This window comes from Symphalangus syndactylus, chromosome 22 (genome assembly GCF_028878055.3).
Source record: "Symphalangus syndactylus isolate Jambi chromosome 22, NHGRI_mSymSyn1-v2.1_pri, whole genome shotgun sequence".
NCBI lineage: Eukaryota > Metazoa > Chordata > Mammalia > Primates > Hylobatidae > Symphalangus > Symphalangus syndactylus.
In genome coordinates this window covers 21762115-21782767 of record NC_072444.2, presented here as the reverse complement: position 1 = coordinate 21782767, position 20653 = coordinate 21762115, and the positions used below count along the sequence as shown (strand labels likewise).

At 46.1% G+C, this 20653-nt stretch overlaps 1 protein-coding gene and 2 pseudogenes across 1 annotated transcript; 1 reads left to right on the top strand and 2 right to left on the bottom strand.

Annotated features, from left to right (window-relative positions):
- The first annotated feature begins 10341 nt into the window (after positions 1-10341).
- Positions 10342-12108, top strand: LOC129472517 (coiled-coil-helix-coiled-coil-helix domain-containing protein 2-like). The gene has a single exon (XM_055262212.2). The coding sequence runs from the start codon at positions 11181-11183 to the stop codon at positions 11559-11561; it is 381 nt and encodes a 126-aa protein (XP_055118187.1). The 5' UTR covers positions 10342-11180; the 3' UTR covers positions 11562-12108.
- Positions 12109-14362: 2254 nt separating this feature from the next.
- Positions 14363-14406, bottom strand: LOC129472753 (uncharacterized; annotated as a pseudogene).
- Positions 14407-14666: 260 nt separating this feature from the next.
- Positions 14667-14734, bottom strand: LOC129472755 (uncharacterized; annotated as a pseudogene).
- Between the last annotated feature and the right edge of the window lie 5919 nt (positions 14735-20653).

Here is a 20653-nt window from a genome sequence, read left to right as displayed (position 1 = left end):
TAGGTATAGTGACCACTGCAATGGAATCTTGTAGTTGAGGAGAGTGACTGGACTCTCAACCCAATATAGTGTGAAAGGAAAAGAAAATCCTGGGACCCCAGACTCACTATGCCAAAGGGAAAAGTTAAGCTTGGGAACTGAGTATGTAAAACATTGCACTTTTTTTTGTTCCTAAACAGGTAGCTGCAAGACAGAGGCCACATATCTCCCCAGGTGACCTCCCTCATCCTGACAATGTAAATTAACAGCTTATTTTCACAAGTAAGGGACAAAGATAAGACTGGGGATCATTCCCCCGACCCCCACCCCCCCAACCTGGAGACAAACGCATATTTGACTTCTTCCTCTACTCTATGTTTAGGTTATTTAATGTAAAATGTGGATTTTCTGGTTTTTTTTTTTTTTTTTTTGAGGTGGAGAATCCCTCGGTCGCCCAGGCTGGAGTGCAGTGGCACGGTCTCAGCTCACTGCAAGCTCCGCCTCCCGGGTTCACGCCATTCTCCTCCCTCAGCCTCCCGAGTAGCTGGGACTACAGGCGCCCGCCACCACGCCCAGCTAATTTTTTGTATTTTTAGTAGAGATGGGGTTTCATCGTGTTAGCCAGGATGGTCTCTATCTCCTGACCTGGTGATCCGCCCGTCTCAGCCTCCCAAAGTGCTGGGATTACAGGCGTGAGCCACCGTGCCTGGCCACAATATGGATTTTCTGAATAATTTTATGAACAATTGACTGTTCCTCTTTCCCCTCCTGCCCGATTTTCCCGTTTAAATACTGAAGTTCTCAAAATCCTCTTGGGAAGGAGTGCAGGCCACAGATATCACTGTAGCTTGTATCTTTCCCAGACACATCCTCAACCTTGGCAAAATAAACTTGTCTAAGACCTGTCTCAGACACTATTTGGTTTACAACGGCATGGCAAGTGGGAATTTATAGCCAAAAAGCCAGGTGGGGTGCTAAAGTTTGGCCAAGCAAAGAATCTTTGTGGCCTGGCACGGTGGCTCACGCCCGTAGTCTGAGCACTTTCGAGGGCTGACGCGGGTGGATCACTTGAGGTCAGGAGCTCGAGACCAGCCTGGCCAACATGGTGAAACACTGTCTCTACTAAAAATACAAAAATTAGCTGGGCATGGCGGTAGGCACCTGTAATCCCAGCTACTCGGGAGGCTGAGGCAGGAGAATTGCTTTAACCTGGGAGGTGGAGGTTGCAGCAAGCTGAGGTCACACCACTGCACTCCAGCCTGGCCAACAGATTGAGACTGTAACTCAAAAAAAAAAAAAAAATCTTTGTGACATTAAAGCTTGTCAAAATCCCCAGTATTCTATTCACTTTGCCTATAAAGTTACACACTTACCAGCTGGGCACGGTGGCTCAAGCCTGTAATCCCAGCACTTTGGGAGGCCGAGTTGGGCCAATCCTTTGAGGTCAGGAGTTTGAGACTAGCCTGGCCAACACAGTGAAACCCTGTCTCTACTAAAAATACAAAAAAATAGCTGGGTGTGCTGGTGCATGCTTGTAATCCCAGCTATTTGGGGGGCTGAGGCAGGAGAATTGCTTGAACCTAGGAGGTGGAGGTTGCAGTGAGCCAACATTTCGCCACTGCACTCTAGCTGGGTGACAGGGTGAGACTCCCTCTCAAAAAAAAAAAAAAAAAAAGCCAGGCACAGTGGCTCACACATGTAATCCCAGCACTTTGAGAGGCCAAGGCAGGTGGATCATTTAAGGTCAGGAGTTCGAGACCAGTCTGGCCAACATGGTGAAACCCCCATCTCTACTAAAAATAGAAAAATTAGCCCAGCGGGGTGGTGCGCACCTGTAATCCCAGCACTTTGGGAGCAGGCAGATCTCTTGAGGCCAGGAGTTTGAGACCATCCTGGTCAACATAGCGAAACCCGTCTCTACCTGAAAAAAAAAAAAAAAAAATTAGCTGGGCGTGGTGGTACGTGCCTGTAATCCCAGCTACTGGAGAGGCTGAGGCACAAGAATGGCTTAAACCAGGGAGGCAGAGGTTGCAGTGAGCTGAGATGGTGCCACTGCACTCCAGCCTGGGCAACAGAGTGAGGCTCTGTCTCAAAAAATAATAAAATAAAATAAAATACAAAATAAAATAAAATAAAATAAGCCTCCTATGGGCAGGAGAGGGGAAGGGGAGAGCATGAATTTATCTCAGAGACCCACCCAGTGAGGCTGAATGTTATGCAGTTTCAGAATCAAGCCAGGAGAGGGCACAGAAAACTTCTACTTGATCATCTAACAAAGGAAAAAAGAGAATTCAGGAAATGGACACAGTTCTCCTTCAATTATTCAGTCAGGTGACACAGTTTATGTCACCTCCTAAATCACCTGGAAAAAAATTTAGTCAATGTAATTTCATCCTGAAATCTCAACAGTTTTATTATACAATGAGTATCATAATGTCATCTTTGTACCATTTAATTTTTTTTTTTTTGAGACGGAGTCTCACTCTGTCACTCAGGCTGGAGTGCAGTGGCACAATCTCGGCTCACTGCAACCTCCGCCTCCCAGGTTCAAACGATTCTCCTGCCTCAGCCTCCTGCGTAGCTGGGATTACAGGCACCCATGACCATGCCCAGCTAATTTTTGTATTTTTAGTAGAGACAGGGTTTCACATGTTGGTCAGGTTGGTCTCGAACCGCTGACCTTGTGATCCGCCCTCCTTGGCCTCCCAAAGCGCTGGGATTGCAGGCATGAACCACCGCGCCTGGCCCTCATTTAATTTTTTATTGAAGAAAATATTCAGATTTCTTTCAAGCCCCAGCCAGTCACCTACGCATTCTTTTAGATGGCTTTTCTCTTTGCCCAAGGAGGTCAGCTGCTTCTGAGTAGTCCTTCTTCCTCTGCCAAGTAGGGACTATAACCTTTCCTGACTTTCCAGTGATGATGTTCACCATCAACCTGGTCCTTAGAGAGGAAGGAAGCATTAGACAAATGCAAGAGCTGATTATTAATTATGAACTATATGCTCTGGGTACATAGATCTGCCTCAAGTTATTAGTAAGAATGAATACTTGATAATTGGTGATTAACAGGACTGTAGCTTAAAACCAAGGTTCTAAAGTGCACAAAGCTCAAGGACGTGGAAAAATGCTGTTTAGACAAATCCAAATATAAGCCAACTTGTGCTAGGCAATTAAAACCAGAAAAACGTTATTAAGCACTTTTGGAAGATAAGAATTCATGCTTGAAGTGCAGATATAGACATCTCGTACAAATAAAGCATGTATGATACATTTCCTATAGCATAACACAAATGGTTTGATAAAGTATTTGTTCTCTTTTTTCTTCTTCTTTTTTTTTAGAGACTTGGTCTCTAAAAAAAAAAACCTCAATGATCAATCATTTCATTAATCATGTTTACGTAATGCAACCTTCATCAAATCCCGATAGAATGGGGTTCAACAAGCTTCCAGGTTGGTGAACATACGGAGGTGCGGGGAGGGTGGTGTGCCTGAGGAGGGCTTGGAAGCTCCAGATCCCTTCCCATGTTCCTTGCCCTACGCAGCTCTTCCACTGGCTGTTCCTATGTTATATTCTTTCATAATAAATGGCAATCTGGTTAGTAGATCGTTCTGAGTTCTGTGAGCTGTCCTAGCAGATGATCAAACCCAGAGAGGAGGGAATGGTGGGAACTTCTAATTTATAGCGAGTCTGCAAGAAGTACAGGTGACAACCTGGGACTGGCACCCGGTGTCTGAAGTGGGGGCGGTCTTAAGGGACTAAGCCTGTAACCTGTGGAATCTGGTGCTATTTCCAGGTAGATAGTGTCAGGATTGAGATAAATCGTAGGACACTGCTAAAGTTTGGATGTTTATTCCCTACAAATCTCATGTTGAGTGTTTATCCCCTAATGGCAGGTGTGTGGGTCATGGGGGTAGATCCCTCATGAATAACCAATACCTTGTTGCGGGGAAGGGGTCAGTGAGTTCTCACACTTTTCCGTCCCACAAGAGCTGGTTGCTAAAAATTGCCTGGTGCCTCCCCTGTCTCTCTCTCTCTCTTGCTTCGTGATCTCTGCACACCCTGGCTCCATTTCATCTTTTGCCATGAGTGGAAGCAGCCTGAAGCTTTCACCAGATTCTCCATCTTCCAGCCAGCAGAATTGTCAGCCAACTTAACTTCATTTTGTTGTTGTTTGTTTTGTTTGTTTGCTTGTTTTTTGAGATGGAGTCTCACTCTGTCCCAAGGCTGGAGTGCAGTGGCACGATCTCAGCTCACTGCAACCTCCGCCTCCGGGTTCAGGCAATTCTCCTGCCTCAGCCTCCCGAATAGCTGGGATTACAGGTGCCCACCACCACACCCAGCTAATTTTTTTGTATTTTTAGTAGAGATGGGGTTTCACCATGTTGGCCAGGCTGGTCTCAAACTCCTGATGTCAGGTGATCCACCTGCCTTAGCCTCCCAAAGTGCTGGGACTATAGGCATGAGCCACCGCGCCAAGCCCTTAACTTCATTTTTTGATAAATTACCCAGTCTCAGGTATTCCATTATAGCAAGAGACTGACAGACACCCTCCTAAGGTCTGCAGAGAATTGTAGAATTTTTTGGTGTGAACCCCCACGCCCCACCACCACCACATTAGGAGCCAGTGGAGAAGGAAATGGAATCTTCCCTTTCGATCAAATAAGCCCTTTTTCTCTTGGAACTGCCCTTTGATTTTTCTCAGTGCTAGTCTTTCTTTTAAAATCTTTAATATTTTCCTGATTACACCTAATACATATGTATTGTACAAAGTATAAGTTGACCATAGTCTGCTCCTACTCCTGCTCAAGGTTGTTTTTTGTTTTGTTTTGTTTTGTTTTGTTTGAGATGGAGTCTTGCTCTGTTGCCCTGCCTGGAGGGCAGTGGTGCAATCTTGGCTCACTGCAACCTCCGCCTCCTGGATTCAAGCAATTCTCCTGCTTCAGCCTTCTGAGTAATTGGGATTACAGGTGCCCACCACCACACCCAGCTAATTTTTGTATTTTTAGTAGAGAAGGGGTTTTGCCATGTTGGCCAGGCTGGTCTCGAACTCCTGGCCTCAAGTGATCTGCCCACCTCAGCATCCAAAAGTGCTGGGAAAAAAGTGTGGGGATTACAGGCACCTGGCCTCAAGGTTGTGCTTTAATTCATATGAGACTTTGGAAAAAGTACAGGTTTCTCCTGTACAAATTGGTTGGCAATGTGTCCTTTTTTCACCTTAAAATGCCTGGAACTCTTTCAGTTCAGCTTTTTATAAAAGCTTTTTTTTAGGTGTAATTTACATACCACAAAATTCACCCATTTTTAAGTGTACAAGTTAATGATTTTTAGTACCCTTGTGCAACCATCACAACTCAGTTTTAGAACATTTCTATCACCCCCAAAAGTTCTTTCATGCCTATCAAAGCTTTTTAAAGTGTGCATTTTTGTGGATAATTACAATCATAAGTAACAAGTCCCAGAAATGTCCATTTTGCCTGGCTTCCTTTTGCTGCTGGCAGGCAAAAAGAAAATTGCAAAAGCCCATCAACAAATGTTGGAAGAAAACACAATAAGCTGATCAACAGTTGTCTCCTAAAAATAGTTTATTCATGCTCTCCAGCTTTTAGTGAATGTCAGCCAAGTGCCAGGCATTGGTTAAGTCTGTTAGGGATATCAAGACATCATATCCTAATTGGATATGAGTTCAATAGTATACAACCTCACTTAAAACAGTTTCCATATTCAATGGTTTGGGGCAGTAAAAGTGTGCCAGGTAGGTGTGATATACGGACTTCCACTTTCAGAACTGAAGATAAACAGGGGCTATATTTACTTTCCTACCTAAACGACCAAAATACAGATCCCCAAATGTAAGAAATGATCTTCAAGACACTGGATATCAGGCAACAAAGGACAGAAATCCCTGAAAAAAGTACAACAAATGGCTGGGCACAGTGGATCACGCCTGTAATCCCAGCACTTCTGGAGGCCGAGGCTGGCAGATCACGAGGACAGGAGTCCGAGACCAGTCTGGCCAAGATGGAGAAACCCCGTCTCTACTGAAAATACAAAAATTACCCATGTGTGGTGGTGCACGCCTGTAGTCCCAGCTACTCAGGAGGCTGAGGCAGAAGAATCGCTTGAACCCTGGAGGTGGAGGTGGCAGTGAGCCGAGATGGCGCCACTGCACTCCAGCCTGGGCAACAGTGCCAGACTCTGTCTCAGAAAAAAAAAAAGTACAAGTGAGGTGAGCCCTATTATTGCTCCAGCTTACTACCTTGAGAGTTTCCGGGCTCTACTGCAAGAAGAGCAAAGTGAAGAAGAGCCTGGTGGAATCCCGGAGCTGAGGAGACAGAGCTGAGGCCAGGGAGACCAAGGTAGCCAGATGGAAAGGACAGAGTACCAGAGAAAGGGAGTTGTTCAGACAGAACCCCAGAGATCTGTCAAAGGTCCCCGCCTCTAGCATTCAGCAGAGTACTCAGGATACATATGTAAGAAAACTACACAAGGCTGGGGAAAGAACCACGTAAAAGGATTACTACAGCAGTTCCTAACCTTTTTGGAATTTCGGGATGAAACTCTTCCACCTCAGTTCATCAGACGTTCGTTACATTCTCATAAGGAGTGGGCAACCTAGATCCCTCACGTGCACAGTTCACAATAGGGTTTGTGCTGCTATGAGAATCGAATGCTGCAGCTGATATGACCGGAGACAGAAGTCAGGCAGTAATGCTCGCTCGCCTGCCACTTACCTCCTGCTGTGCGGCCCGGCTCCTAACAGACCACCAACTGGTACTATTCCGCGGCCTGGAGACTGGGACCCCTGGATTAGAAGGAATAGTGCCTACTCCTATGATCCAGATTGGAAAAACTCGTAATGTATGGGGCATTGGAAGGAGTATTTATGAAGGTCTTGCCTCAGGGGAATAATTAGCCCTAGAGTTGGCATTGCTCTGGTCCTGCCTAACAAATCTTTTTTTTTTTTTTTTGAGACGGAGTCTCGCTCTGTCGCCCAGGCTGGAGTGCAGTGGCATGATCTCCGCTCACTGCAACCTCCACCTCTGGGGTTCAAGCAATTCTCCTGCTTCAGACTCCCGAGTAGCTAGGATTACAGGTGCCTGCCACTGTGCCCAGCTAATTTTTGTCATTTTTATCAGAGATGGGGTTTCACCATCTTGGCCAGGCTGTTCTTGAACTCCTGACCTCGTGATCCACCTGCCTTGACCACCCAAAGTGCTGGGATTACAGGCGTGAGCTACCACGTCCGGCCGGATACTTTTTTTTTTTTGAGATGGAGTTTTGCTCTTGTCGCCCAGGCTGGAGTGCAGTGGTGCCATCTTGGCTCACTGCAAACTCCGCCTCGTGGGTTCAAGCAATTCTCCTGCCTCAGCCTCCCGAACAGTTGGGATTACAGGTGCCCACCACCATGCCCCGCTAATTTTTGTATTTTTAGTAGAGTTGGGGTTTCACCATGTTGGCCAGGCTGGTCTCAAACTCATGACCTCAGGTGATCCACCCGCCTCGGCCTCCCAAGTGCTGGGATTATAGGCGCGAGTTACCACACCCAACCAGCTTGATATTTTTAAGCCCATTATTTCCAATATTGTGAATTCTCAGATTGTCAAGTAATAAAATAAGCAAAATGAATCCTTAATAAAAATTCTATCTTGACAACGCTATTTGTCATTTCCATCCTATGACTCTCTTCATATGTAACTGAAATTTCATAAATATTAAGAAATTGTTGTTTGGGCATAAGAATCAGATATGGAAAGGAGGCAATTGTGCTATTAACCATGTCACTTAGGGCTACTGCTATTTGAGGCATGCATCACACCAGCAGAATCATCTACACCTGGGAGCTTGTCAGAACTGCAGAAATTCTCAGGACCTGCTCCAGACCTAAGGAATCAGAATACACAGTTTAACAAGATTCCTGGCCAGGTGCGGTGGCTCACGCCTGTAATCCCAGAACTCTGGGAGGCCGAGGGGTGGATCACGAGGCCAGGAGTTCAAGACCAGCCTGGCCAAGATGGTGAAACCCCGTCTCTACTAAAAATACAAAAATTAGCTGGGCGTGGTGGTGTGCGCCTGAAATCCCAGCTGCTCAGGAGGCTGAGGCAGGAGAATTGTTTGAAGCCGGGTGGCAGAGGTTGCAGTGAGCCAAGATCGCACCACTGCACTCCAGCATGGGCAAAAGAGTGAGACTCCATCTTTAAAAAAAAAAAAAAAAAGATTCCTAAGCGGTTACTACACACATTTGAGAAGCACTGGCCCTCTCCATGCAATACGTTGAGCAAATACAGCCACATGTCACACAATTTTTAGTCAACAACAGACTGCATATAAGACAGTGGTCCCATCAGATTACAATACTGTATTTTTATTGTACCATTTTTATTGTACCTTTTCTATGTTTAGATACAAAAATACCAACCATTGTGTTAAAACTGCCTACAGTATACAGTACAATAACATGCTGTAGAGATTTGTAGCCTAGGAGCAGTAGGCTGTATCATATAGCCTAGGTGTGTAGTAGGCTATACTATCTAGGTTTGCGTAAGTACACTCTATGGGCATGGCTCAGTGGCTCATGCCTGTAATTCCAACACTTTAGAAGGCCAAGGCAGGAAGACGGCTTGAGCCCAGGAGTTGGAGACCAGACTGGGCAACAGAGGGAGAAACCCTGTCTATACAAAAAAATTTAAAATTAGCCGACTGTGGTCCAGACATGGTAGCTCACGCCTGTAATCCCAGCACTTTGGGGGGCTGAGAAAGGTGGATTGCTTGAGACCAGGAGTTCGAGACCAGCCTGGGAAACATAGCAAGACCCTTTCTCTGTAAAAAGAAAATTAAAATATACAAAAATATATAATTTAATTTTAAAAAATTAGCCTGGCATGGTGATGCCGGCCTGCAGTCCCAGCTACTCAGGAGGCTGAGGCAGAAGGATCACAGCAGATCGAGGTTGCAGCGAGCTGTGATGGCACCACTGCACTGCAGCCTGAGCGACACAGCAAGACCCTGTCTCAAAAACAAAACAAAACAAACAAACTCTATGATATTCCAATGATAGAGTCACCTAAGATGCATTTCTCATATCTCTGTTAAACAATGCATGATTGTAATTTCTCCGGTCATGTTTCCTTATGTCTGAAAACAAAGGGCACTGAAACCTGTTTGTTCACTTTAGTTCACAAGCTGATTAGAAAAGTAAGTAAAATCCAATCCAAATATAAATAAAATACACGTGAAATACCAAACCCTCTAATAAACAGCGAGCTACATACAAGTCCCAGACACTCCACGACCGTTTCTAGATTGAAAATCCTAGGCCAGGCGCAGTGGCTCACACCTGTAATTCCAGCACTTTGGGAGGCCAAGGCGGGTGGATCACGAGGTCAGGAGTTCAAGACCAGCCTGGCCAAGATGGTGAAACCCCCGTCTCTACTAAAAAAAAAAAAAAAAAATTAGCTAGGCGCGGTAGTGTGCGCCTGTAATCCCAGCTACTGGGAGACTGAGGCAGAGAACCCGGGAGGCGGAGGTTGCAGTGAGCCGAGATCGCGCCACTGCACTCCAACCTGGGCGACAGAGCGAGACTCCATTTAAAAAAAAAAAAAAAAAAAAGAATGTTTAAGTCTTTTCACTTCTGGGAATACACACACACACACACACACACATTTAATCGAAACACGTTACCTTTCACTCAACAACTATTCAAGACAGAAACCATTTCGGGTAAGCAGACTCCTAGAGTCCCTACTGCACATTTCTCATCGGTGGTCAAAGCAACAAAACCTGAACTAAGCCACAAGGTAGCTAGCTGCAGGAAGCTCCATGCCTGGGACCACTACAGGCAGGCACTAGTTTCCCTGTCCACCACTGCCCGAAATGGAGTCGGGCCGGGTTCTCCTGAGCTGAGCAGGCCAAAGCAGGGAGTCCGTGAGTGGACCGGGCATCGCCAGAGCGACGCCGCAGCACCCCAGCCGCAGGGTCAGCCCCAAAAGCAGCAGGGCCCGCTTGATCGCGGATGCCGGGACGCCCTCGTGCAAGCCTTGAAGGGTGGCTGCCACCACGAACATTCGCCAGAACGAAAGCGGCAGCCAGGAGAAGCCCTCGCAGGTGCTGGAGAGATCCAAGCGCTTGAGCCGAGTCCGAAACTCGCACAGCAACCTCGGGAAGATAAACTCCAGCAACCAGAATCGGGTTGGCGTCGCCTAGCAACCAGGAGCCAAACGTGCGGACGCCAGGCATTGGCCTGCACGTGTCACGTGAGCCAGCGCCGCTGCCCAGTGGGAGATTACGCCGCAGGCACGTGATGCGGCGCAACCGCCCTTTGGCAGAGCTTTCCGCGAAGGCGGTTGTGGCGCTGGGTGCGCGGGCGAAGCATTCCTGGGGCTTCCGCCCTATCCTTTTACAAAGTCCTGGCTTTGGCTGGTGCGACCAAAGAGAGGAAACCGGCGCTTGAGACTTGTCTGGGCTGGCTATGGTGAAGCAGTGAAACGGTGCAGAATTGTGACAATGAGGCTAATTCAGTTGTGCAAGAAGAGCATTTCCTCAAAGTAAGACAGAAGCTTTTAGTTACGTCAACACCTGCAAATGTTAGGCTGGCCAGAAATTTCCTGACAAATAATGGGTGATGGTCAGGCGCGTGGTCGCTCATGCCTGTAATCTCAGCGCTTTGGGATCACTTGAGGTCAAGAGTTCGAGACCAGCTTGGCCAACATGGCGAAACCCCATCTCTACTGAAAGTACAAAAATTAGCCGGGTGTGGTGGCGCGCGTCTGTAATCCCAGCTACTCTGGAGGCTGAGGCAGGACAATCGCTTGAACCCAGGAGGCGGAGGTTGCAGTGAGCCGAGATCACGGCACTCAAAAGAAACGAAACGAAACGAAACTTTGCTGGTGATGACCATGTAGTGATGAAAGTGAGCGTTTTGGAGCACAGCAAGGTGACTCCCCATGTAATTAGTATAGGCAGAGAGTTTGTGCTCTAAAGGTTAGAAATAAATATTTTCGGCGTGGTGGCTCATGCCTGCAATCCCAGGACTTTGAAAGGCTGAGCCAGGTGGATCGCCTGAAGGTCAGGAGTTCGAGACCAGCCTGGCCAACACGGTGAAACCCGTCTCTATTCAAGATACAAAAATTAGCCAGGCAGAAGAAGTCGCTTAGCTCTTCGCTGGTTGTCACATGTCCGGAGGCCGAGCCGTCGCGTACCTAGGATGCCGCGTGGAAGCCGAAGCCACACCTCCCGCATGGCCCCTCCGGCCAGCCTGGCCCCTCAGATGAGAGCTGCACCCAGGCCAGCACCAGTCGCTCAGCTACCAGCAGCGGCACCCCCATCTGCAGTTGGCTCTTCTGCTGCTGCGCCCCGGCAGCCAGGTCTGATGGCCCAGATGGCAACCACTGCAGCTGGCGTGGCTGTGGGCTCTGCTGTGGGGCACACACTGGGTCATGCCATTACTGGGGGCTTCAGTGGAGGAAGTAATGCTGAGCCTGCAAGGCCTGGCATCACTTACCAGGAGCCTCAGGGAACCCAGCCGGCACAGCAGCAGCAGCAGCCTTGCTTCTATAGGATCAAACAGTTTCTGGAGTGTGCCTAGAACCAGGGTGACATCAAGCTCTGTGAGGGTTTCAATGAGGTGCTGAAACAGTGCCAACTTGCAAACGGATTGGCCTAATCAAGAAGTTCAACCTGGAGAGATGGAAAATCAGCTCTCATAACTAAGTTAATTTAGTATAAAAATAGAATTGATAGTAAGGGTATAAAGTGTAACCATCAGTTAAACTTCTCCTGTCATTTCCTAGCTTTCTTGCTTCAGAATTGAAATGGAAGCGGGGGTGTTCCTACTCTGTAGAATCTGGGACTGGGCAAATGTTTGTGTGGCCTCCTTAAACTAGCTGTTATGATTTTATTCTTTGTGAGTTAATTAGAATAAAGTCATTTTCTTCCAAAAAAAAAATTAGCCAGGCATGGTGGTGCATGCCTGTAATCCCAGCTACTAGGGAGTCCGAGGCAGGAGAATCACTTGAACCTGGGAGGCAGAGGTTGCAGTGAGCCGAGATTGTGCCACTGCACTCCAGCCTGGGCAACAGAATGAGACTCCGTCTCAAAAAAGTAAACAAATAATAAATGTTTTCACTCCACAACTGTCTTCCAATTTGGAGAGTCTGCCATTTACTAGCTATGTGAACTCAGGTACATTAATTAAAATCCCCATGCCTCAGTTTCTTTATCCATGAAATGGGAATTATTACTAACAGTTCCTATCTCTGAGGACTTCTAGAAGGATGAAATGAGGTCTTACATGTGGCAATATAAACTGGTAGTGAGGACTGAGCTTGAGTCAGATTACCTGCTTTGAATTCCTTGTGCTGTCATGTACTGCTTGTGTATCCTTAGGCGAGAGACTGTCCCTCCTCTATCCTTCAGTTTCATCTGTAAAATGGAGATAATACCTCCTAGGATTTCTGTGAGAATTAAGTGACTCAATACACATAAACTGCTTAGAAGAGTGTCCGGCACAAAGTCAACATTCAGGAAATGTTAGCAATCATTTGGAAGGTGCGTGACACACAGCGTTGATCAATAAATGGGACCTATTCTTGGTAGCACTGCTGGTCTAGAGCAGGATTCTGGGTTCTGAGCTCTCCCTGCTCTCAACCTCCACTCCACCCCATCCTGACTTAAAATTAAGGACTGGAAATATCTCTAGCCATTTATGGTCACAAGTAATGGAGGTTCAAATTGTGTCTCATAGAGTGATGAGAAAAGTAGGAGTCCACACTCTGAGCCAGATCTCAAGAGGCTACTGAGCAGAGTCCAAAAGGGGTGAGGCCCAAGAGGAAAGCAGCTGAGGGGCAAAGAGCTGTGGGAACTCTGCTACAGAAGTGATTGTCTTAAGAGAGGCAGGGGGTGGTGGGGAGAGTTCAGTGAGCAGAACTGTGAGCAGGCGGGTCTGCCACATAAGCTTGTTGGATGTAGGTGGGAGGGTGTTGTAAAATATCCTAAATCCAACCCTAACCCATTCCAAGGAGTTGAATCTTGGATCTGAATCCTAGTACAACACAGAGTAGTACATCTTGGATACTGGGATTTATTGATCGTGTATCATTTCTTGGGTTTACTTTCCCTCAACTCAGAAGTCATTCCTCCCTCTCCCTCATTCTCCAGGTCCAACCCATTGGCAATGCCTGTTGACTTTTCAAAGTATCTCTCTAATCCACCTGCTTGTCTCTCTTTTGCCGCCACCTTTCTAGCCCCATAAACATTTTTGTGTTTCTCCTTTTGCCCAGTACAACCCATTCTCCACTCAGCAGCCAGTGTGAACTTTTCAAAACTAATTTTTAACAACTTTATTGAGATTAAATCACATATCACAAAATCACCCATTTAAAATGTACAATTCAGCTGGGTGTGGTAGCTCACACCTGTAAACCCAGCACTTTGGGAGGCCAAGATGGGTGGATCACCTGGGGTCGGGAGTTCAAGACCAGCCGAACCAACATGGAGAAACCCTCTCTCTACTAAAAAATACAAAAGTAGCCGGGCATGGTGGCACATGCCTGTAATCCCAGCTACTAGGGAGGCTGAAGCAGGAGAATCACTTGAACCCAGAAGGCAGAGGTTGCAGTGAGCTGAGATCGCGCCACTGCACTCTAGCCTGGGCAACAGAGCGAGACTCCATCTCAAAAAATAAATAAAATGTACAATTCAGTGGTTTTTGGTATATTCACAGGTGTGTATAACAAACACCACAAATCAATTTTAGAACATTTTCATCACTCTAAAAATATATTCTATACCCATTAGCAGTCACTTCCCATACTGCCATCCCGATTCTCCACAAGCCCTAGGCAACCACTAATAAACTTTGTCTGCCAGGTGCGGTGGCTCACACCTGTAATCCCAGCACTTTGGGAGGCCGAAGCAGGTGGATCACCTGAGGTCAGGAGTTCGAGACCAACCTGGCCAACATGGTGAAACCCCTTCTCTACTAAAAATACAAAAAATTAGTTGGGTGCGGTGGCAGGTGCCTGTAGTCCCAGCTACTCGGGAGGCTGAGGCAGGAGAATGGCGTGAACCTGGGAGGCAGAGCTTGCAGTGAGCCGAGATCGCGCCACTGCACTCCAGCCTGGGCAAAAGAGCAAGCCTTCATCGCAAAAAAAAAAAAAAAAAAAAAAAAAAATACCTGGGTGTGGTGGCAGGTTTTATTTTTTTTCCTCAAAAATAAATAAATAAAATAAACTTTGTCTCTTATGGATTGCCTTTTCTGGATATTTCATATAATTGGACTCATACAGTGTATATCTCTTGTTACTGGTTCCTTTAACTTAGCATAACATTTTCATGGTTAATCTACGTTGTAGTATATATCAATACTTCTTATTTTAATTTTTTTAAAGGGGCTTTCCAGTGAAGACCAGAAAACCTGCTAGACAAATTCTTTTTTTTTTTTTGAGATGGAGTCTCACTCTGTCACCCAGGCTGAAGTGCAGTGGCACGATCTTGGCTTACTGCAACCTCTGCCTACCGAGTTCAAGTGATTCTCCTGCCTCAGCCTCCCAAGTAGTTGGGATTACAGGCACCTGCCACTGCACCCGGCTAATTTTTTTGTATTTTTAGTGGAGATGGGGTTTCACCATTTCGGCCAGGGTGGTCTTGAACTCCTGACCTCGTGATCAACCCGCCTCGGCCTCCCAAAGTGCTGGGATTACAGGCATGAGCCACTGCGCCCGGCCCTGCTAGACAAATTCTAAAAGAACTGTAGCACTAATACTTCTTTTTCAGTTGCCAAATAATATTCTTTTATATGGATATACCACATTTATTTATCCATTCATCAGTTGATGGATACTTGTTTCTACTTTTTGGCTATTACGACTAATGCTGCTATGAACATTTGTGTACAAGTTTTTGTGTGGATGTATATTTTTGTTTTTCTTGGGAATATTTTTTGGGGTAGAATTTCTGGATCATTTGGTAACTCTTTGTCTAAGTTTGTTTGCTTGTTTATCTGTTTTTTAAGACGGGTCTTGCTCTGTTGCCCAGGCTGGAGTACAGTGGTGCAAGCTCGGCTCACTGCAAACTCCACCTCCCAGGTTCAAGCAATTCTCCTGCCTCAGCCTCCCAAGTAGCTGGGACTACAGGTGTGTGCCACAACACCCAGCTAATTTTTGTATTTTTAGTAGAAACAGGGTTTCACCATGTTTGCCAGGGTGGTCTTGAACTCCTGACCTCAAGAGATCCACCTGCCTCAGCCTCCCAAAGTGCTGATATTACAGGCGTGAGCCACTGCGCCTGGCCCCCCCACCTTTTTTTTTTTTTTTTTTAAGAAGTGGGGTCCCACAATGTTAACCAGGCTGGTTCCAACTCCTGGGCTCAAGTGATCCTCCCACCTCAGTCTCACAGTGCTGGGATTATAGGCATGTGCCACTGTGCCTATCCTGTATGTCTAACTTTTTGAGGAACTGCCAAACTTTTTTCCAAAGTGGCTGCACTATTTTACATTCCTGCCAGCAGTCTATTAGGGGTTCCTATTTCTCCACATCCTCATCACCACTTGTTATCATCTGCCTTTTTTTTTTTTTTTTTTTTTGAGTATCTTTTTGGACAGAGTCTCCCTCTGTCCCCCAGGCTGGAGTGCAGTGGCACATTCTCGGCATGCTGCAACCTCCACCTCCAGGGTTCAAGCGATTATCCTGCCTCAGCCTCCAGAATAGCTGGAGTTATAGGCGCATGTCACTACAGCTGGCTAATTTTTATTTTTTTATTTTCATTTTTTTTGAGATGGAGTCTCGCTCTGTCGCCCAGGCTGGAGTGTAATGGCACGATCTCGGCTCACTGCAACATCCACCTCTTGGGTTCAAGTGATTCTCCTGCCTCAGCCTCCCAAGTAGCTGGGATTACAGGCACACACCACCATGCCCAGCTAATTTTTATGTTTTTAGTAGAGACGGGGTTTCACCATGTTAGTCAGGCTGGTCTCGAACTCCTGACCTCGGGATCCACCCGCCTCGGCCTCCCAAAGTGCTGGGATTACAGGCGTGAGCCACTGCACCCAGCCTAATTTTTATATTTTTAGTAGAGATGGGGTTTCACTGTGTTGGCCAGACTGCTCTTGAACTCCTGGCTTCAAGTGATTTGCCTGCCTTGGCCTCCCAAGGTGCTGGGATTACAGGTATGAGCCACCACGCCCAACTCTGTCTTTTTTATTATAGCCATCCTAGTGAGCATAAAGTGGTATCTCATTTTGGTTTTACTTTGTATTTTTATTTTATTATGCTTATAGTTTCTGTAGGTCAGAAATTCAAAGGGAGTACAGTGGAGATGGCTCCATGATGTCTGAAGCCTCATCTGGAAAGACTCATAAGTTGGAGATGATTCAACATCTGGGGGTTGAAGTCATCTGAAAGTGTCTTCACTTCTGTGCTTGGTGGGTTTTCCCACTAATCAGCTTTCCCCTCAGCTGAGCAGCTTTCTGGAACAACCACATGTATATTCTCTGTGTGGTCTCACCGTGTGGTGTAGTTTGGGCTTCCTCACAGCATGGCTGCTGGGTTCCAAGAGCAAGCGTTCCAAGAGAATCACGGAGAAGCTGTATTGACTTTTTTTTCAGCCATTGATTTTTTATTTGCAGTTTGTATTCAATACAAATCAATTTCATAACAAGTTACTATGAATCAAAGCATACACACACAAATATACAATCCAAAATATATGTACAGCATTTCGGCATGGAACAAAAGGGAGTGTTCATTCACACACACAGTGGAGTGGGTTCAGATCTGTTCCATCTGCTGTTCCCGTGTACGTTTCTAAAGATGGGAAAAAAAAGACTACTGTGGCCATATTAGATGCTGGAACACCTAAGCATCAGTGTGTGACCTTGTGAACAAAGGACTTCAGGAAGTGTCTATTTTTAAAAAGGTTTCTGTGTGTCAAGACAGTTGTAAAAATTTTTATTACAGAATCAAGCCTATTTTACGGTTTAGGACCAGGTTCTAACTATCTAAAAATATTGACATAACAAAATGTGTTTCAAACAGGGCATGATGGCTCATGTCTGTAATCCCAGCACGTTAGGAGATGAGGTAAGAGGATTGCTTGAGCCTAGGAGTTCAAGAACAGCTTGGGAACATAGAAAGACCCCTATTTCTACAAAAAGATAAAAATTCGCTGGGAATGGTGGCACATGCATGTAGTGCCAGCTACTTGGGAGGCTGAGGCAGGAGGATTGCTTTAGTCCAGGAGGTTGAGGCCGCAGTGAACTCTAGCCTGGGTAACAGGGTGAGACCATGTCTCTTTAAAAAAAAGGCCCCAGCCGGGTGCGGTGGCTCATGCCTGTAATCCCAGCACTTTGGGAGGCTAAGGTGGGCAGATCACGAGGTCAGGAGTTCAAGACCATCCTGGCCAACATGGTGAAATGCTGTCTCTACAAAAAATACAAAAATTAGCGGGGTGTGGTGTTGTGCACCTGTAATCCCAGCTACTCGGGAGGCTGAGGCAGGAGAATCACTTGAACCTGGGAGGCGGAGGTTGCAGTGAGCCAAGATCGCACCATTGTACTCCAGCCTGGGTGACAGAGTAAGACTCTGTCTCAAAAAAAAAAAACAAAAAGCCCCAAAATGTGTTTTAAATGCAGCTATTCTGATCCATAGTTGTTGTTTGCAAAAAGCATTTACAGAAAAAGAGTATAGCGTGGGCACGGTGGCTCAGGCCTGTAATCCCAGCACTTTGGGAGGCTGAGGCGGGCGGATCACCTGAGGTCAGGAGTTTAAGACCAGCCTGACCAACACGGAGAAACTCCATCTCTACTAAAAATACAAAATTAGCTGAGCGTGGTGGTGCATGCTTGTAATCCCAGCTACTCAGGAGGCTGAGGCAGGAGAATCGCTTGAACCTGGGAGGGGAGGTTGTGGTGAGCCAAGATCGCACCATTGCACTCCAGCCTGGGCAACAAGAGTGAAACTCCGTCTCAAAAAAAAAAAAGAAAAAAGAGTATAAAAGTTTTTGTAACTTTAATGCAAGTTAACTTTCAGTCTTTACTTTCCAAATACTTGATATACAGTTTTTGGCTCCTTTACATTTTTGCCCTTTTAATTTCAAGGTTTATAATTTTACCTTCAAAACAGATCTTTTTTTGTTTTTTGAGATGGAGTCTCACTATGTCTCCCAGGCTGGACAGCAGTAGCGTGATCTCGGCTCACTGCAACCTCTGGCTCTAAAGTTCAAGCAATTCTCATATCTCAGCCTCCGAGTAGCTGGGATTACAGGCGCACCACCATGCCCAGCTAATTTTTGTATTTTTAGTAGAGACAGGGTTTCATCTTGTTGGTCAGGCTGGTCTCGAACTCCTGACCTCAAGTGATCCACCCGCCTCAGCCTCCCAAAGTGGTGGGATTACAGGGGTGAGCCACCATACCCAGCCCCTTAATGAATCTGGTGTCCTTGTTGAACAAAAATAGGTGAAATCAAATGCCTACCATTTGACTCTCTAAGGATAAACAAGAATTATTGATGATGCTTGGACTTGGGGGTAGATTGCAGTCTATCATTGCCCTGGCACACGTCAATTACATAAAAGGTCAAATGCAATGTCAAATCCGAATCCTCAGAGGAAAAAGAATTCAGTTACCAAAAGAACAGTGATAGCCTAACAATGTAAAACTTAATATATTGGCATTAAATTAGTACTGCTGAAACAATACATTGAGGATTCATAGAATGATGGAAGCTTTTTTTTTTTTTTTTTTTTTGAGAAGGAGTCTCACTCTGTCTTCCAGGCTGGAGTGCAGTGGTGTGGTCTCAGCTCACTGCAACCTCCGCCCTCCAAGTTCACGCGATTCTCCTGCCTCAGCCTCCCGAGTAGCTGGAATTACAGACACCTGCAACTGTGCCCAGCTAATTTTTTGTATTTTTAGTAGAGATGGGGTTTCACCATCTTGGCCAGGCTGGTCTTGAACTCCTGACCTTGTGATCCACCCACCTTGGCCTCCCAAAGTGCTGGGATTACAGGTGTGAGCCACTGCACCCAGCCGATGGAAGCTTTTTTAAACTTTAAGGCAGAATCTTGCTCTGTCACCCAGGCTGGAGTGCCATGATAATGGCTTACTGCAGCCTTGACCTCCAGGGCTAAAGTGATCATCCCACCTCATTCTCTTGAGTAGCTGCGACCACAAGTGTGTGACACCATGCCCATCTCTTTTTTTAAATTTTTGGGCCAGGCATGGTGGCTCACACCTGTAATCCCAGCACTTTGGGAGGACGAGACAGTTGGATTGCCTGAGGTCAGGAGTTTGAGACTAGCCTGGCCAACATGGTGAAACCCCGTCTCTACTAAAAATACAAAAATTAGCTGGGCATGGTGGCATGCTCCTGTAGTCCCAGCTACTCAAGAGGCTGAAGAAAGAGAATGGCTTGAACCTGGGAGGTGGAGATTGCAGTGAGCTGAGATCGTGCCATTGCACTCCAGCCTGGGGGACAAGAGTGAAATGCTGTCTCAAAAAAAAAAAAAAAAAAAAAAAGGAGATTATGGCCAGGTGCAGTGGCTCATGCCCGTAATCCCAGCACTTTGGGAGGCCCAGTGGGTAGATCACCTGAGGTCAGGAGTTTGCGACCCATCTGGCCTACATGGTGAAACCCTGTCTCCACTAAAAATACAAAAATTAGCCAGGTATGGTGGTGGGTGCCTATAATCCCAGCTACTCGGGAGGCTGAGGTACAAGAATCACTTGAACCTGGGAGATTGCAGTGAGCTGAGATCTCACCACTGCACTCCAGCTTGGATGGCAGAGTGAGACTGCGTCTCAGAAAAGAAAAACAAAAAATAAAAATTAGCGGGGCATGGTGGTGCAGGCCTGTAATCCCAGCAACTTGGGAGGCTGAGGCAGGAGAATCACGAGCCAGGGGAGTGGAGGTTGCAGTGAGCTGAGCTCGCGCCAGTGCACTCCAGCCTGGGCAACAGAACGAGACTCTATCTCAATAAATAAATAAATAAATAAATAAATAAATAAATAAATAAAATTAAAATTAATTTTTTTTTTGTAGAGATGGGGTCTCAGCCTGTTGCCCAGGGTGGTTTCGAACTCCTGGGCTCAATTGATCCTCCTGCTGTGGCCTCCCAAAGTGCTGGGATTACAGGTATGAGCCACCTCCACCCCGCCAATGGAAATCTTTTATTTTACTGGTTTTACTGCCGTATAGACTTAATGAACCAAACGAAAACTGAGTCTCCACTCCACATTACATCTTTATTTCTAGACAAGATAAAATCTATTCTTTATTATTATTATTATTTTTTATTACCCAAGTTTTGTCTCAGGATCTACTATTCTTATTTTCAAGGTAGTTTTAAGTGTCTGCATTTCTTAAGCCACACTCAAGAAATAATGTCTTCAATTTTGGATGTTGCCTCTCTTCATCTTGTACATGACATTTAAGCAGATTTAATATTGGCATTCATCATCTAGTCAAACCCTTCACGTGTTCTTCAAAGCAATTAAATGTGGGGTTCTCAACCTTTTCTTTCTTTCTTTTTTTTTTTTTTTTTTTGAGATGGAGTCTCACTCTGTTGCCCAGGCTGTAGTGCAATGGCGCAATCTCGGCTCACTGCACCCTCTGCCTCCCGTGTTCAAGCCATTCTCCTGCCTCAGCCTCCTGAGTAGCTGAGATTACAGGCACACGCCACCACGT